Source organism: Castor canadensis, chromosome 15 (assembly GCF_047511655.1).
Source record: "Castor canadensis chromosome 15, mCasCan1.hap1v2, whole genome shotgun sequence".
Classification (NCBI taxonomy): Eukaryota; Metazoa; Chordata; class Mammalia; order Rodentia; family Castoridae; genus Castor; species Castor canadensis.
Window position 1 is genome coordinate 17,460,696 of NC_133400.1, and position 17,595 is coordinate 17,478,290.

The 17,595-nt window shown below is 46.9% G+C and overlaps 1 protein-coding gene across 2 annotated transcripts in view; it reads right to left on the reverse strand.

The window, feature by feature from the left end:
- Positions 1 to 4,324: 4,324 nt before the first annotated feature.
- Positions 4,325 to 17,595, reverse strand: part of Cdh3 (cadherin 3) — a 45,720-nt gene continuing 32,449 nt past the window's right edge. For both annotated transcript variants that reach the window (XM_074055765.1, XM_074055764.1), the window contains exons 10-16: positions 16,579 to 16,820; positions 16,001 to 16,146; positions 15,079 to 15,303; positions 13,160 to 13,366; positions 6,893 to 7,023; positions 6,374 to 6,520; positions 4,325 to 5,118 (exon numbers count right to left, since the gene is read on the reverse strand). In XM_074055765.1, the coding sequence (XP_073911866.1) occupies positions 4,909 to 5,118; positions 6,374 to 6,520; positions 6,893 to 7,023; positions 13,160 to 13,366; positions 15,079 to 15,303; positions 16,001 to 16,146; positions 16,579 to 16,820 (1,308 nt within the window). In that variant the 3' untranslated portion in view covers positions 4,325 to 4,908. The remainder of the gene's footprint in view (positions 5,119 to 6,373; positions 6,521 to 6,892; positions 7,024 to 13,159; positions 13,367 to 15,078; positions 15,304 to 16,000; positions 16,147 to 16,578; positions 16,821 to 17,595) is intronic.

Here is a 17,595-nt window from a genome sequence, read left to right on the forward strand (position 1 = left end):
AAGGCCAGGGGGAGCACCATGTGAAGTGTTTACTCCTGCCTGCCTGCCTGCTATGTGACCCAGTCTGTAGCTGGAAGGGCTTTTTGTTATGGTGGTGCTGAGGAAGGAACCAGGGCTTCCCACCTGCTAGGCAAGCACTCTACCACTGAGCTACACTTCCAGCCCTTGGAGGTTTTATTCTAAATTTTTCTTTTTGAACTCAGGGGCTCACAGTTGCTACAGGCATTCTACCACTTGAGCCAAGCTTTTATTCTTAACAGTAAAAAAGCCCACACTTGGGAATTAAGGAGATCCAGAACTGTTTCAGCTGCTTCCTGGCAGAATTAGAATGAGAGTATTAGATTGTGACTAATACTCTCTGTTTTGAGACAGGGTCTCACTGTGTGGCCCAGGCTGGCCTGAAACTGGAGATCCTCCTGCCTCAGTCTCCAGAGTGCTGGGATTATAGGCATAGAGCACTATACTTGCTTCAGCTGTTATCCTGACTCTCAATTTCCATTTTAAAAGGAAACCATCAAACCTCTCTTCACATGACTGAGAAGTGGGAGAATGTATGTATCTGACTGTATGTACGGGAAGGTTATAAACAGCTGTAACCCAATAATATTGACTGTCACTGTCCACCCCACCACCATGATGTGTCAGCATCCTGGGCTTTTGTGTTCATTCAATAATTGTTTACGGAGCATGTGTTCTGTAAGACACTATTCCAGAACCACCTTCCTCAGTGTGTCCAAGGCAGTCCCTGCCACACAGCAGAATCCCTAATACTGTATGCCCCACCCACTGTGACTGTTCTGTCCTGGGTTCCCTCCCTTTCTACAGATCCAGTATTGCCCAACCAGGCTGGGAGGTGCCCTGTCCTGTTCTGTGGGTCTGGTGAATGGCTCCCTCTGCTGGACATGATGGGGAGAGCTTTTGGGGAACCCACAGTACATAGTCCCAGCATTCCTGGGGTCTCCAGGAATTCCTCCTACTGGAAGTGCAGTTTCTACCCAGGATGTGAGTGGAGACAAAACAGCAATAATTGGCCCTGCCAGTCCCTTGACCCCCATTAGCAGTGACACTGTGACACTTATGTAGCCTGTGCATGCCAGGCACTCTTCTGAACATTTAACGTATATTAACCCATTTACTTGTCTCATTATACAGATGGGAAAAGTGAGGCACTGAGAGACAAAGTGATTCCTTCAAGGCTTCAGTGTGGAAGTGCTGGGATCTGAACCTGTTCTCTGAGATGTGTCTTTGGTGGTTATTTCAATTGGAGGTGGGGAGGAAGGCTCTGCCTTTAGTCAGGTGGGGAGTGTAACATGGAGTTCCCAATGAGCTGAACTGAACCCACAAGGGGTGGGATACTGAAGGGGCTCTCCAGGGTGACTGCTTCCACCTTGTCATTGTGGCCATCACTCAGCCAATCTCAAGGCCCCTCCTTGACTAGCCCTCACTGGGCAGTTCCCTGACTGGGTATCCTCCATGTTCCTGTGGTAGGTCCCAGTGGTTAAGAAAGCCTAGCATGGGTGGAGTGGGGGTAGGAATTCGGGTCCCAGCTTCCTGCCCACCCCCCAGGGATGACGGCCATCTCCAAGACTTTTTTTTTCTCAAAACTCTCAGGGTTAGGAGTATGGGAATTATCTACATCCTTCTGGGAGGAAAAAAGATTTGTGGGGTCAGCTACAGGGGAAAAGGTTTGGCCTGGCTCATCTGTGACCCTGCTGGAGAAGGAGGGAGTCCTGCCTGTGAAATGACAGGGGTAAGCTGGGCACAGGTGGCTCACACCTATAATCCTAGCTACTTGGGAGGGTGAGAATGGGAGGACTGCATTTGGGGATGATAACTTCATGGACCCCATCTCAACAGAAAAAAGCTGGAAGTGAGCCTGGCACCAGTGGCTCATACCTGTAATCATAGCTACTCAGGAGGTAGAGATCAGGAGGACCAAAGTTTGAAGCCAGTCCAGGCAAAATAGTTTGTGAGACCCTATGTTGAAAAGCCCATCACAAAAAAGGGCTGGTGGAGTGGCTCAAGGTTTAGGCTCTGAGTTCAAACCCCAGTACCAAAAAAAAAAAAAAAAAAAGCTGGCAGTGGTGACATACATCTGTCATCCCACCTACCTAAGGTCGCAAGTATAAAATAGAAGGATTAAGGTCCTGGGAAAAAGCGAGACTCCCATCTTCAAAATAACCAGAGCGAAAAGGGCTTGAGGCATGGCTCAATGGTAGAACACCTGCCCAGCAAGTGTGAAGCCCTGAGATTAAACCCCAGTATTGCCCCTCCCCCCAAAAACAAAAACCAATCCTCCCCCGACCAAAACAAAAAAATAGATTTAATTAGTTCATGAATGGTGGTGAGATCACACCCATCTGAATTGGGTATAACGGAGACAAGGAAGCCCTACATGCCCTGTTACGAAAAGGTGTAATATGGGCTGGTGGAGTGACTCAGGTGGTAGAGCACTTGCCTTAGCAAGTGTGAGGCCCCGAGTTCAAACCCCAGTACCAGTGTAATAGAAAATAGGGGTGCATAAGGCATGGGTGGAGGAAAAGGCACATGCATCAGGAGGACACACAGCACACTGCTGAGTCACAAAATGTGAAAGATTAGCAAGTCAGTCGTTCAGATGGTCCTCAGTGTGGCTGGCCATATTGGTTTCTTGTGGTTAGTGCTCACCTGGCATGAGCAATGGTGACTTACCAGCTGAAAATGCTTTCACTTCTCGTTACAGGACTTCAAGACAGACCTAAGGTCCCATTTGGCAGGTGGGAAGCAGCTGCAGAGTAAGAGTGGCTCGGCACCCATCCTCATCACCTCATCCAGGTCCGTTCTTTCTAAATCACTCAGAGGCCAGTGACTGGTTCCATCGCCAGAGGCCAGGCCTGCCTGTGGAAAGCGACTTCTCCTCTTCAACACCCTCCACGAGTCTCAGGGGAGAGGCCTGGCCTGAACAGCGGCTGTTTGGTTCTATGAGTAGCTGCAGCTGAGGGATAGGGTTTCTGGCTTCATTCCGGCTTCTGTGAGGGGAGTTCAAGATAAGGGCAGCAGGTGTGGCTGCCTCTTTTCAACAAGAGCAGCAGGGCTCTGGCAGAGGGGGTCGAGGCAGCCCTGGCTGGAGGGCAAAGGCGAAATGGATGGTTAGAAACCTTTACTGAATCTGCCCACTTTTTTCCTTCTGTAGTGCTGAGGCCCTTATAACGCTCTACCACTGAGCTACACCCCTAGCCCTTAATTCCCTTTAGATTTCTCGAGCCAAGGACCCCAGATGTCAGCGTTGGTGGCAAACCTGAGTGTGCTTCAGCCTCACCTGGGGCGCTTTGACTCCCCCCCCACACACACACCCATGCCACCGTGTGCGAGTCAGCAGGTGAGGCTGGCATTTCGGACTCTGGGACAAGACGTTGAGTTTACTGCTTCAAAGATGAGCTGCTCTCGGGGGAAGAAATAGTCATTTCAACTTCAGCAAGTCCGTCAGCTCCAGATTCTTTTCTTTTGGTTCACTGAAGAGAATAATTTGAACTTCACCTTAACAAAGGGACAAGCAGAATTGCTCGGGCCCTGCTGTCTCTCTCTGTGTCCTTACTCCTGCATTCCTGTCCTGGTATTGTCAGGAATGGTCCAATTTCACTTATGTCTTGGGTGGATTTGCTTCATTTTGATGATGACCACCTTTTTTTTTTTTTTTTTTTTTTTAGCACAGACTGATCTCGAACTCTTGCTCCTCCTGAGTGCTGGGATTGTAGCATGTGCCACCACATCTGACCCAGGTATCATTTAAAACAAAACAAAACACAGTGAGGTCATTCTTTAAAGCAGGAAAATTCTCTGAGGGTAAGTTTAAAGGAAATAATCAAAGTTAAAGGTCATCTGAATACTTGGCAGTGGTCACGAACTGACACAAATAGCACCAAGCCTAGATATTAAATCATTTCATCACCATAGAACTCTCTCGTTTTATAAATGTAGACTCTGAGGCAAGTGGAAGTTAAGCGACCTTACCTGGGCTCTGGTGACACTCAGCCCCCAGGGAAGAGGCTAACGGTTCTCTCACACAGAGGGGCAGCTCTGAATTTGCAGGGTGGAGAGGAGGTCTCTACGCCACCCTCCCACACACTTACACTACACCCTGAGCCCCGGATTCTGAGCGAATCCTTTCCCACGAGGAATCCGGGCGGAAGTTAGCATGGCTGTAGGAGTTCAGCCCTTGGCACAGCCCTGAAGATTCTAAACCCACTGAATCGAACCCTCAGGGTGTGGGAATGGTATATTATGGGAATCAGATAGATAAGCAGCTATTAAAAACAAACAAACAAAACCTCACTCCCCTGGCACCTCTGGGAAAAGTTCTTTTAATAAAAAAAAAAAGTTCTAGTACATTTACATGATTGTCATCACCCTTCATCTACAGTACACAACAAAGAAAAGAAAAATACAGGACAACCTAGACACTCAGTAAAAACGCAGTGATCCATCCAAAGGAGAGGTCTCAGGGCCAGTGAACCTGGCAGGCTGCACTTCAGAGGCCGGAGGGGACACTGAAAATAGCATTAAAAAAAGAAAAAAAGGAGTAAGACAGGTTGCAGTAAACAGGCCTCTTTCTAAAGGATTCATTAGAGAAAGTCATCATGGGGCATGAAGGCAGGTCGAACATGGGGCTGAGCATTTTATGGCAGATGAGAGACTTCTGGAAATGTGGCCTCTGAGGTGACTCTGATCTAGGTCAGTGCTGAAGTCAAACTACCCACACCTTCCATTCTGAACCTGACCCGGTTCATGCCAGACTTGCAGCCTCTCCCCTCCAAGTTGTTCAGGCCTCTTCTTGAGCAGCTGTGGATTCCTTGCCTAAAGAGGGACCTGAGACCCCTGGGAGATGCTGCTATGGCTGATGTTTAGTTCCCAGCATGCTGGCAGGGTCCCCTAGTCGTCCTCGCCGCCTCCGTACATGTCTGCTAGCTTCTTGAAGCGGTTGCCCCACTCGTTCAGATAGTCGTAGTCCTGGTCCTGGTCGGAGGCAGAGGACGTGAGGGAGCTGAGCGAGGCAGCATCGGAGCCGCTGCCCTCATAGTCAAACACCAGCAGGGAGTCATAGGGTGGGGCTGTGGGGTCCGTGTTGGCCGCCTTCAGGTTCTGTGGGAACAGAGCAGACAGTGAGGAGTGGCAGGCCGCTGACACCTGCCAGTTGCAATGATACCTCAACACGCTACTGCGTCTGACATCAGCCTGAGCCAGAACTCAACTCCAGACACACTAGCTTGGGGATTTTGCCTCTGCTTCCTGTCTGTAAAATGATGATACCCACAGCTTAGGAGGAATCAAGGAGTGTATGGCTTAGAATCGTGTCCGGCATATAGGTGAACACTATTTTTTTACTTGTAAAACGACATGAGGATTAAATGAGCTAGAATTTGCAAATTGTTCCAAATGCAGACATTCTGGAAACTTCATCTAACCCAGGAAAAAGCTCCAGGTATTTAGTTCAAAGCATCTTCTCTGAACCAGCCGCCCTGAGCAACTTTCCCTGTGTGAGGACACTTGCTTTTTTGCACAGAACTCTCCCAAGCACCCCCCATGCTAAAGGACAGAGGCTCACTACAGGACTACTTATGGAAGTTTCCATCTCTGCAGAAGAGAAGACTGAGGCAGAGGGCTAAAGTTTGGCCTAAGGCCTCCTGACCTCCCACCCAGCCCTCTGCCACAGCCACTGGCCAGCGCGCCCCAGCCGCTTTTAAATTTCAACTAAGTTTTTGTTTTCTCTTTCTATTCCTAAGGATCTCTGATCATGGATTGCTAAGAAGGTGGCAGGCAGTGCAGCACTAATATCATAGGCCTCCCGCGTACCTAATTTGTGATTCTACAAATGTGATTGCTGGGAGAGCTAGAGATTCCAGTGGTCTTTGAAGAACCCTGAGAGGCTCCAATGGAAGGCACGGTTGGGAGCCTCTGTGCCAGTATTGTTCTAGGAGCTTCCTCATTTAATCCTTTTTTTTCCCCCTTTGGTGGTACTGGGGTTTGAACTTAGGGCTTTATGCTTGCGAGGCAGATACTTTACCATTTAATCTGACAGAGCTTCCAAACTTTCCTCTACATTGGAACCACTTGAATCTTTATAATTTAAACCCAGGCGTTCTAGTTCCACAGTATTTTCCTAACAACTATTAGGTTTGAATAAATCATTCCTAATCTATCCTTAGTAGTTTGTAAAATTGGGATTTGTGGAGGAAACAGAAGTCAAGAGGTACTCAAATATACAGAAGTCACACAGCTGGATGATGGTAGAGCCAGGACTTGAACCTAGACCCAAAATTCCAAGCAAATGCTTGTTCTCTTGTGCTCAGGCTGGGCTTGACTAAGGGCTGTCCTGGGCTGGCCCACCATGCCTCACCTCAATGATGAAGTTGCCGATCTCATCTGGGTTGGCTGGCCGGGGTCGGTACATGGGTGTAGGCATGAAGGTTGGTGCCACATCATTTCGGAGAACTACCTCAGGCCTGGCCTCCAGACCCCGGTGGAGCTGGGTAATGTCATAGTCCTTTATGAAAATGAGTGGGAGCATGAGATTGAGAAATCTCCCCTCTCCCTACAAGTCACCCCTCACCCTTTGGATACTAGGTATGTCTTGGAAGACTGATGACAGAGATTTCTGAAAGCCCTCGTTTCTATCCTCCCCTGGTCCTCCCAAGTTAAGCACAGATTTGAGGTCCACTTGGCTGAGCCAAAGAGACTATAATGATAGACTGGCCCCTCTCAGAAGAAGGAGTTGGTGGCTGATCCTGCATGAAGGCTGATGCTTCTGCCAGGACTGGTCAACATAGTTAACATGGTTAGTTGGTTGACCCAACCATTCCTGCCAGTGAACCTGAGGGAGTCCACCTCCAAACCCCCAGGTCCCTCAGTGACCCACCTGGTCCTCTTCACCACCACCCTCTTCACCATAATAGAAGACATTATCACGGGTATCATCTTCTGGGAGCAGAAGGGGCTCTTTGACCTTCCGCTTCTTTCTCACCAACAAGAGGAGCACCAGCAAGAAGACTGAAAGAGTTGGGAAAGTAATATTCACCTTGACCACAAGGTCAGCCAAGACCCCCAAACCTTCAGAGCCCCATCTAAATTTAGAACCCTCCACTCAATAGCCAACATTGAACTTAGTACAATGGCTACTCTGGCACCCAGGAAAATTCCCCAACTCCTTCTCAAAGCTCCCATGGTCTGGCTTCTGTTCATGTCTCTGACCCTCTTCCTCCCCTACTAAGATCCTAGAAAGCAGTATGACTCCATTCCTTCCACCTGTTGTTCTAGATCATTTCTGTCAGACTTCCTATACCAGTAGTATCAGTCCTTAAGAAAATCCTTTTTGAGCCAGGTGCTGGTGGTTCATGCCTGTAATGCTAGCTACTCAGGAGGCAAAGATCAGGAGAATCATGGTCCAAAGTCAGACCAGGCAAATAGTTTGCGAGATCCTATCTTGAACAAACACATCATAAAAAAGGCCTGGTGGAGTGGCTCAAGGTGTAGAGCCTGAGTTCAAGCCCCAGTGCTGGAAAAAAAAAAAAAAAAAAATCCTTTCCTGGGGATGGGAACCTCCTAGTAAGCATTACCTTCCAATAAGACTTTTAGTCACCAGACAGCACCTAAATTAACCATAGACTTGAATTTAAAAGCAAGATAACTGGGTGCTGGTGGCTCACGCCTGTAATCCTAGCTACTTAGGGGGCAGAGATTAGGAGAAGCCAGCCTAGGCAAATAGTTCAAGCCTCAGTACCACCTGCACCCCCATCCCAAAATAAAAACAACAGCAAGATAATCTACCTTTGATAGAGTATAGTAATTTGATCCTGGGTGCAAATGCTATGTTGGGAATTTTTTTTTTTTTTTCTGGTGGTACTTGGGTTTGAACTCAGGGCCTAACACTTGCTAGGCAGGTGCTTTCCTACTTTGCCACTCCACCAGCCCTTTTATTGTGTCTTGGGTATTTTCAAGATAGGGTCTCCAGAACACTGCGAGGGCTGGCTTTGAACTGTGATCCTCCTGATCTCTGCCTCCTGAGTAGCTAGGGTTACAGGTGTGAGCCACCCGTGTCTGGCACTGGAATTTCGAGAGTATCTGGCAGAGTACGTGGGGGACTAGCCATGGCTTGGTTGCTCTCCCCGTCATGACCATACCCAGTTACCAACACGTTAAAGGGGCACCCTCTTTTTTCTTTTTTTTTCTTTTATTATTCATATGTGCATACAAGGCTTGGTTCATTTCTCCCCCCTGCCCCCACCCCCTCCCTTACCACCCACTCCACCCCCTCCCGCTCCCCCCCCTCAATACCCAGCAGAAACTATTTTGCCCTTATCTCTAATTTTGTTGTAGAGAGAGTATAAGCAGTAACAGGAAGGAACAAGGGTTTTTGCTGGTTGAGATAAGGATAGCTATACAGGGCATTGACTCACATTGATTTCCTGTGCGTGGGTGTTACCTTCTAGGTTAATTCTTTTTGATCTAACCTTTTCTCTAGTTCCTGGTCCCCTTTTCCTATTGGCCTCAGTTGCTTTAAGGTATCTGCTTTAGTTTCTCTGCATTAAGGGCAACAAATGCTAGCTAGTTTTTTAGGTGTCTTACGTATCCTCACCCCTCCCTTGTGTGCTCTCGCTTTTATCATGTGCTCATAGTCCAATCCCCTTGTTGTGTTTGAAAGGGGCACCCTCTTGACCTTCCTCAATTGAGCCATGGAAGCTCAATTTAAGGAGGGTATAGCTACAGTTTAGGGTTATTGCTTTTTTGCTACTGATGGAGGCACTGGGACAGGCCCACTGTTCTTTGGGAGTCCACAGGTTCACAGGACACACACTCCATGGACTAGATGCTAACTTCCCCTTCCCCCCTTTCTTCCCATGGGTCTGGGGGAAGGTCAGAGATAAATTGAATTTCTCACCCCATTCAAGGCTTATGTGTTTAGCCACCCACTAGTTTCTCCACTTGGATGGTGTGGCAAACCTCTGCTCACAGTCCTTCCAAACTGGTAAATGGAAACTCCAAAACTCCATGTTTCTATCTGCTCAGGTCCAAAGTCTTGGAATTCTTGATGGCTCTTTCAATATCAATCAAGTGACTGTCTTGAAATATGGCCTCTTCAAATACTGCCATCTTTGTTGACCTACTGAACATCTCGCCCCTGGCTTACGGCAACAGACTCCTAAATGGCTTTCCTGCTCCATCCCTGGCCCCATATGGTCTATAGAGTCAGAATGGTGCAAAGTAAGAATCACACATGCAAGTGTTCTGCTCTAAACCTCTGGAGGACTTCCCATTTCATCCAGAGTCCTTCCAACTGCCTGCAAGGCCCAGCACGTCCATCAGCCCACCTCCATCCCTCTGACCCACTTTCCTACTTTCGTTCCCTCTTGCTTCTTCCACCCCAGCCCTTGCAGTTTCCACACACCAAGCACAGTCTCCTCAGGGCTTCTGTTCCCTAGACATCCATGGTTGGCTTCCTTATCTCGTTCAGATCTTTACTCAAATTTTCCCTTCTCAGGGAGGCCTTTTCTGCTCAACCCTCTGAAAACTGCCAACCTCCTACTCCATCCTAACATTCCAACCCTCCTTCCATTTTCTCTTCCTTCACCAACACCTGGTTCCCTGCAGAATGCTTGCTATTGGCTCCTTGTGCTACAGTGTAAGCTCCATAAGGGCAGCCCAACCTGTTGTGTTAAGTGCTGCACCCTAAGTGCTCGACTTAGTGCTCGACACCCAGTATGCTGTGTAATGCAAACTTGCTCTGGTCCCACTCACATCTGACATGCAAGTGCCCTGTGGAAGGACAAGGTCAAAGAGTAGAAAAGCAACTGTGATGGAGTCTACCTTTAGAGCAAAGATGATTAAGACGATGACGATTATCATTATTATTTTGGGGGGACTGGAGCTTGAACTCAGGGCCTACACCTTGAGCCACTCCACCAGCCCTTTTTTGTGTTGTGTATTTTAGAGAGAGGGTCTGGTGAACTACTTGGCCAGGCACACTTTGAACTGTGATCCTCCTGACTGCTGCCTCTTGAGTGGCTAGGATTAGAGGAGTGAGCTGCCAGAACCTGGCTATGATCGTTATTTGAGAAAGGGTTTTACTTTATAGTCTAAGTTAGCCTCAAACTCACTATATAGCCCAGGTTGGCCTAGAACTCACAATCCTTCTGCTTCAGCCTCCTGAGTGCTGGAATTACAGGTATGTACTACCATGTCCACCTCAAGAAATAACTAGTTGGGTGCCCATGCTTGTAATGCTAGCTACTTGAAAGGCTGAGATTGGGAGGATAGAGGTTCTAGGTCAACCTGGGCAAAAAAGAAAAAAAAAAAGTTCATGAGACCCACCCCCCCTCCCCAATCTCAATGTGAAAAAGCTTGGCACGGTGGTACATGCTTGTCATTCCAGCTATGGAGGGAAGCATAAATAGTAGGACTGTGGCCAACCTGGGCAAAAAAATGAGACCCTATCTCCAAAATAACTTTAGCAAAAATGATTAGAGTTGTGACTCAAGTGATAGATCACCTGCCTAGCAAATGTGAAGCCCTGAGTTTAAACCCTAGTACCGTAAAAACAAACAAAAAGTAGCCTAGTAGCCCTCAAATTGTCTCAGAACCCTCTGAGGGCTTGCTAAAACAGATTCCTGGGTCCTCCCCCTACATTTCTGGATCAGTGGTCTGGAGTGGGGCCTGAGAATCTGACTTTCTAATAAATTCCTGGCATTGCTGACGCTGTTGGCATGGACACTACCCAGAACTACTACTCAAGTCTTAAGAAGGCATACAGCAGACAATAGCCAAGGCAATACTCAGTCAAAAGAACAATGCTGGAGGTATCACAATACCTGACTTCAAACTATATTACAAAGCAATAACAATAAAAACAGCATGGTACTGGCACAAAAACAGACATGAAGACCAGTGGAACAGAATAGAGGACCCAGATATGAAGCCACACAACTATAACCAACTTGTTTTTGACAAGTTGATAGTAAAGAATGTGGGTAAGGAGCTGAAGAAAAAGGAATCTTCATACATTGCTTGTAAAATGTAAAATGTAAAATGATACAGCCACTTTGGAAAACAGATTTGCAGTTCCTAAAGATTAAACAGAAAGCCGGGTGCTGTGACTCATGCCTGTATTCTTAGCTATTCAGGAGGCAGAGATCAGGAGGATCACAGTTCGAAGCCAACCTGGGCAAATAGTTCTCGAGACCCTATCTTGAAAAACCCTTCCCAAGGCAATACTCAGTCAAAAGAACAATGCAGGAGGTATCACAATACCTGACTTCAAACTATATTACAAAGCAATAACAATAAAAACAGCATGGTACTGGCACAAAAACAGACATGAAGACCAGTGGAACAGAATAGAGGATCCAGATATGAAGCCACACAACTATGAGCAACTTATCTTTGACAAAGGAGCTAAAAATATACGATGGAGAAATAGCAGCCTCTTCAACAAAAACTGCTGGGAAAACTGGTTAGCAGTCTGCAAAAAACTGAAACTAGATCCATGTATATCACCCTATACCAAGATTAACTCAAAATGGATCAAGGATCTTAATATCAGACCCCAAACTCTTAAGTTGATACAAGAAAGAGTAGGAAATACTCTGGAGTCAGTAGGTATAGGTAAGAACTTTCTCAATGAAACCCCAGCAGCACAGCAACTAAGAGATAGCATAGATAAATGGGACCTCATAAAACTAAAAAGCTTCTGCTCAACAAAAGAAATGGTCTCTAAACTGGGGAGAAAACCCACAGAGTGGGAGAAAATATTTGCCAGCTACACATCAGACAAAGGACTGATAGCCAGAATATATACGGAACTTAAAAAACTAAATTCTCCCAAAACTCATGAACCAATAAAGAAATGGGCAAGTGAACTAAACAGAACTTTCTCCAAAGAAGAAATTCAGATGGCCAAAAAACACATGAAAAAATGCTCACCATCTCTAGCAATAAAGGAAATGCAAATTAAAACCACACTAAGATTCCACCTCACCCCTGTTAGAATAGCCATCATCAGCAACACCACGAACAACAGGTGTTGGCGAGGATGCAGGGAAAAAGCAACCCTCATACACTGTTGGTGGGAATGTAAACTAGTACAACCACTCTGGAAAAAAATTTGGAGGCTACTTAAAAAGCTAAACATTGATCTACCATTTGATCCAGCAATACCACTCTTGGGGAAATACCCAAAAGACTGTGACACAGGTTACTCCAGAGGCACCTGCACACCCATGTTTACTGCGGCACTATTCACAATAGCCAAGTTATGGAAACAGTCAAGATGCCCCACCACTGACGAATGGATTAAGAAAATGTGGTATCTATACACAATGGAATTTTATGCAGCCATGAAGAAGAACGAAATGTTATCATTCGCTGGTAAATGGATGGAATTGGAGAACATCATTCTGAGTGAGGTTAGCCTGGCCCAAAAGACCAAAAATCGTATGTTCTCTCTCATATGTGGACATTAGATCAAGGGCAAACACAACAAGGGGATTGGACTTTGAGCACATGATAAAAGCGAGAGCACACAAGGGAGGGGTGAGGATAGGTAAGACACCTAAAAAATTCGCTAGCATTTGTTGCCCTTAATGCAGAGAAACTAAAGCAGATACCTTAAAAGCAACTGAGGCCAATAGGAAAAGGGGACCAGGAACTAGAGAAAAGGTTAGATCACAAAGAATTAACCTAGAAGGTAACACACACCCACAGGAAATCAATGTGAGTCAACTCACTGTATAGCTATCCTTATCTCAACCAGGAACACTTGTTCCTTCCTATTATTGCCTATACTCTCTCTCCAACAAAATTAGAGATAAGAGCAAAATAGTTTATGCTGGGAATTGAGGGGGTGGGGGGGTGAGGAAGGGGGCGGAGTGGGTGGTAAGGGAGGGGGTGGGGGCACGGGGGAGAAATGACCCAAGCCTTGTATGCACATATGAATAATAAAACAATTAAAAAAAAAAGAAGACATACAGCAGGACAAGGTCTGTTTCCTCACAGTGCATCCCTTACACTTGGTATATCACAGAAATTCCAGAAATAGCTATCAACTGAATGACACTCCTCAAATTCATAGTTCAGAGCAGACTAGGTCTCTTAACTACCCAGTTGTCAGATAGGGGAGGCATGCAGTACTCACGGAGCAGGGCTAGGACAGCCCCCAGGATGGAGAGGATAAACCCGCCCTTCCAGGGTTTGGGGCAGGTCTCCACATGGCCATAGCAGTCACAAACAGTGGCCCTGATCACTGTTAGCTGTTCCTTGTTGCCATGATCGGACAGAGAAAGGTATACGTCATATATGTCTTGCTTCAGGAACTTTTTCAGGGACAAGGTCACTGTGTCTCCTGGAGTGGACAGATAATTGATTAGCCCGGGGAGGCCATAAGTGATGGAATAGAGTGTACCATGATAAAGGTTGCTCTGTAGCTGAGAAACAGAGAAATAGACCAGAAGTAGCCTTTGCCCAAGTGTCAAAAGTTAGTATTTGGGACAGGGGACATAGTCCAGTGACAGACCAATGCTCATCACGCAGGAGGTCTGGGCTCGATCCCTCGCCACCCTCTGCACTCCCTAATCCTTAGAGGAGGGGAAATTTCACTACCATAGAAAGTACTATAAGGGATAGAAAATAAATTCACTATTTTATTCTATTATTATTTTGGCGGGACTGGGGTTTGAACTCAAGGCTTCGTACTGAAAAAATGACTTCTAGGCCACAAGGGGTTGACAGGAGACCAACTTGGGCTTCCAAAAGGAAAGGTGATAGATATACCCACCCAATCACAGGAATCATAAAATGAGACAGTGAAGGCAGGTATCTGAAGCAGGTCTCCTGAGTCCTGAGCTAGGCTTAGCAACAGTAATAGAAGCTAGGCATTTGGTGTTTTGGGGACAGAATGCACTGAACCCTCATTTCCCTTCTGGGGGTCCTCAATCACAGCAGGGAAGAGCACTTATATCAAAGTGTGGCAGGTTCTCCAGGGGACTGCATCCACCCTTTGCATGTATCCTGGACCTCCATCCACTGAAGAGTAAGGTCCTTCTCCAGTCTGTGTGACAACTAAAAAATCCTGAAGGCTGAGAACCTTGAGCTGGTGGACTGGAAAGAGGTAGGACAAAGAGATGGGTGGGAATAGGAAGGTCAGGGTCTCTGGCAACAAACTTTGGCTTCAGCTTCTACTTCTTACCTAGTTTGAACCCTTGGGCATGCCACTTAACCTCCCAGGCCTTTTCTTCACCCATACATGGGGATGAAAACATGACCACAGAATTTGGAAGAAATAGTACATAAAGAAAAAAAGGAAAAGCATCTTTGCACAGTGCTGGGGTTCAACAAATGGTAGATAGCAGGGTATCATGATAGTCATGGTAAGTCAGACTGCTTGGTATAAAATCTTGGTGATGGCACTTACTTATTCATCCTCCTCCCTCCTTCCTTCCCACATCAGGTATTAGACTCGGGGCTTTGTGCGTGCTAAACACCTTCTCTATTTGCTACATCCCAGCCTCTTGCCAGCATTTTGTACCCACAATACCCCTGGCAAGATACTTAAGCTTCTGTCTGTAAACTTAGTTTCCTCATCTGTAAGGTGTGCGTGTGCGTGTGTGTGTGTGTGTGTGTGTGTGTGAGAGAGAGAGAGAGAGAGAGAGAGAGAGAGAGAGAGAGAGCGCCCTTCTTCCCAGGGCTGATGTGAGCATTACACATCCAGTGTGAGGTGTGAAGATGTGAAGTGTGTCTGGCCCACAGTGAGCCAACTCTGGGAGGGTCAGCTATTATGGCTGTGCTGGAGTCCTGACTCTTGCTTTGACATTGTACAAGTCACTCCTCCCTCTGGGCTTGGTTTTCTCATCTGTACAGGGAGACTGGATGGGCTAGAAAGGTCTTTAAGATCCTTCAGGAATTTCAAAGGCTTACACAAGGCTATTGAATAGTACTTGGTTGCCATTTTTGAGGAGACTGGTAACTGTGACCCATAAGATGCTAGAACAGGAATGTGTGTGGGTCCCAGTGTGGGGAAGATGTCCACCCAGGAAAGCTGCCATTCACCACTCTTACCTTTTTCATTGACCACTGCCTTCCAGTAGATGTCTGAGTCATGCATGAGCTGAGCCTGGAAAGGGGAGGAGTGGGGAGACAGGTCTTTGTCCGTGATGTTCAGCACTTGGGGCACAGGGCTTTGGTTGCAGATGATGATCTGACGGGGCTCAGGGATCGGGCCGTGGTCATTGATGTCCGCAAGTGTTAGCAGGAGGGTCCCTGTACCAGTAGCGGGAGGGCTCCCTGTTCATGATTACACATATGATCTTTTTTCAGTCTGTCTTCATTGGTGGACAAACCGATGTTGAACCCCCCACAAAGATCTACTTAATCCGCTTCAGGAAGACTCCTGTCTACTACCCGCTCTAACGTTAAGACCCGGGCTTCACTATAGATCTAACCAGCAATGGCAAACACTTGGCAATCCAGCCATGATTCTTATTTGTGTCTGTAGCAGACATTACTAACCAATCACAACACAGCTACAGCCACTGTATCCAGATGGCCAGGGTGATCTATCACAGAGCAAAATCTACAGGCTGCCTCAGGGCTAGGTCAGTGTTTGCTATTAGCTCAGGGAATCTTGGTCACTACATGTCAAGCAGAGGCAGCAATGATGTCATAAACCCCTACTGGTCATGGTGTGACATCACTAATCAATCATGGCACTTTCCAGGCAGTCTCGATTAGTCAACCACAAAAGATTAAACTGGAGGTCAGTTCAAGGTTCAGTGAACCAAGTACTTAGGTTGATGGGAATCTTCAGGACCTCTCCTGACCCTTGAGTTTTAGGCAAATCAGAAGTCATCCTAGGCAAACTTTTTACTCCAGACTGGTTTGCTGTGCTTTTCCCATCATCCTCTGCTTTGGAAGGTACAAATTATGTCTTGTGACCTGACCCAAAGGTGTCCTGTGTGCAAGGCTGGGAGAAAGCTCTCACCATTGTCTGTGGCTAAGACCATGACTTCATAGACGTTGTTCCTCACAAACTGTTCATCCTCTCGGTCTAACATGCCTGCGGCAGTGACCTGCCCGCTCTCTGGGTCCATTGCCAGCCACCCTGCTGGGTCTCTCAGGATGTGATAGCTGTGGAGGAGAAGTTGAGGAGAGTCATATCCAGCATATTCAGAATTCCTTCTCAGGCCAGCAGCAGATGGTCTCTGGGTTCCTCAAAGGTTCATCGTTTTTTTTGTTTTGTTTTGTTTTGCCAGTACTGAGGTTTGAGCTCTTCACTCTTACTCGGCAGGTGTTCTATGACCTGAGCCATGCCTCCAACACTGCATTTCACTGTAAACAGAGCCTACAGCATCTTGGAGGCCCAGTAGGGATGCATGAGTGAAGAGAGGGTACACCTGGCCCCTGAACCCCTAATCAGAGCCCTCAGCCTCGAGCATGGCAAGAGATATCCAGTGCAAGGGTGATATTCAAAACATCAAACAATCTTTATGGTAATTTGCATGCACAACCCATTTAACTGTAGCCGTGTCTCAGCTGACTTGGAGCCCAGTCCCCGAGTACCTGATCTTCTGATCCTCCTTGTCAGGATCCTGTGCTGTGTAGATGCAGACAGCCTCCCCGACAGAGATCCCTTCCTGGGCCTCAATGACTTTGGAGGGTGGGACAAACACGGGGGCCTCATTCACATCTTCCACGTGTACCACTATGGTGGCTGTGGAGGTTGGGAGCTTCACCACAAAAGGAGTCTCATTGGTCACTTCTATGTACAAAGTGTGCTGGTTTTGGGTCTCAAAATCCAAGCCCTAGGGGAAAAGAAGGAACTGAACCTACCATTTTGTAAGGGGACTTGTATGTGTCCGAAGGGCCACAGTGAGGGGACTGAGGCTCCTCCCAGCAAGAATCCATGCCTTCCCTATCCCAAAAAGCCTCCTCCAAGTAAACATCTAGTGTGGCTTCTCACACCATCCCAAAGGCAACTGGCTTAGTAAGGCCTGGAACACTGGTTCCCAGTGGGGTGGAACCAGGTAACATCAGTCTAGGGTGTGTCTGGGAAACTTATAGGGGCATTCTGGACATTATTACTGAGGGTGCCTTTGGCATCTACAGGCTGGGGCAGGGATGCTGTGTCCCATGTCCAATGTTACTTGCCTATACGTTCCTTGTAGTTCATACATTCCTGGGTGTGAAAAACCTGTTTAGAATTAGTCAAGAACATGTTTTACATATAAACCAAGTTTTTGGTGTGGTTTTAATATATACTGAATTGTCTAGGAATGCAATTTCTGAGAGGAGCTGTAATTGAATTTGTGAAGGACTTTTGCAGGAGTTGTTTGTTCACTGCTTTGAAAAGCCATCAATACCAGCTGTGGTGTGTGTTGCCAGGGCAACACACAGCATCCACTGCATCTGGGTGGCTCTACAAACAGATGCGAGTAACTAACTGCTTCACTAGGTTTTCTCTCTTTCTTTCTTGAGACCTGTAACCAAGGCTGTCCTTACTTGTGATCCTCCTGCCTCAGTCTCCAGATCCTTTACTATGTTTTCTAGGGTAGTTGTGCCCCAAAATTCACACACCAA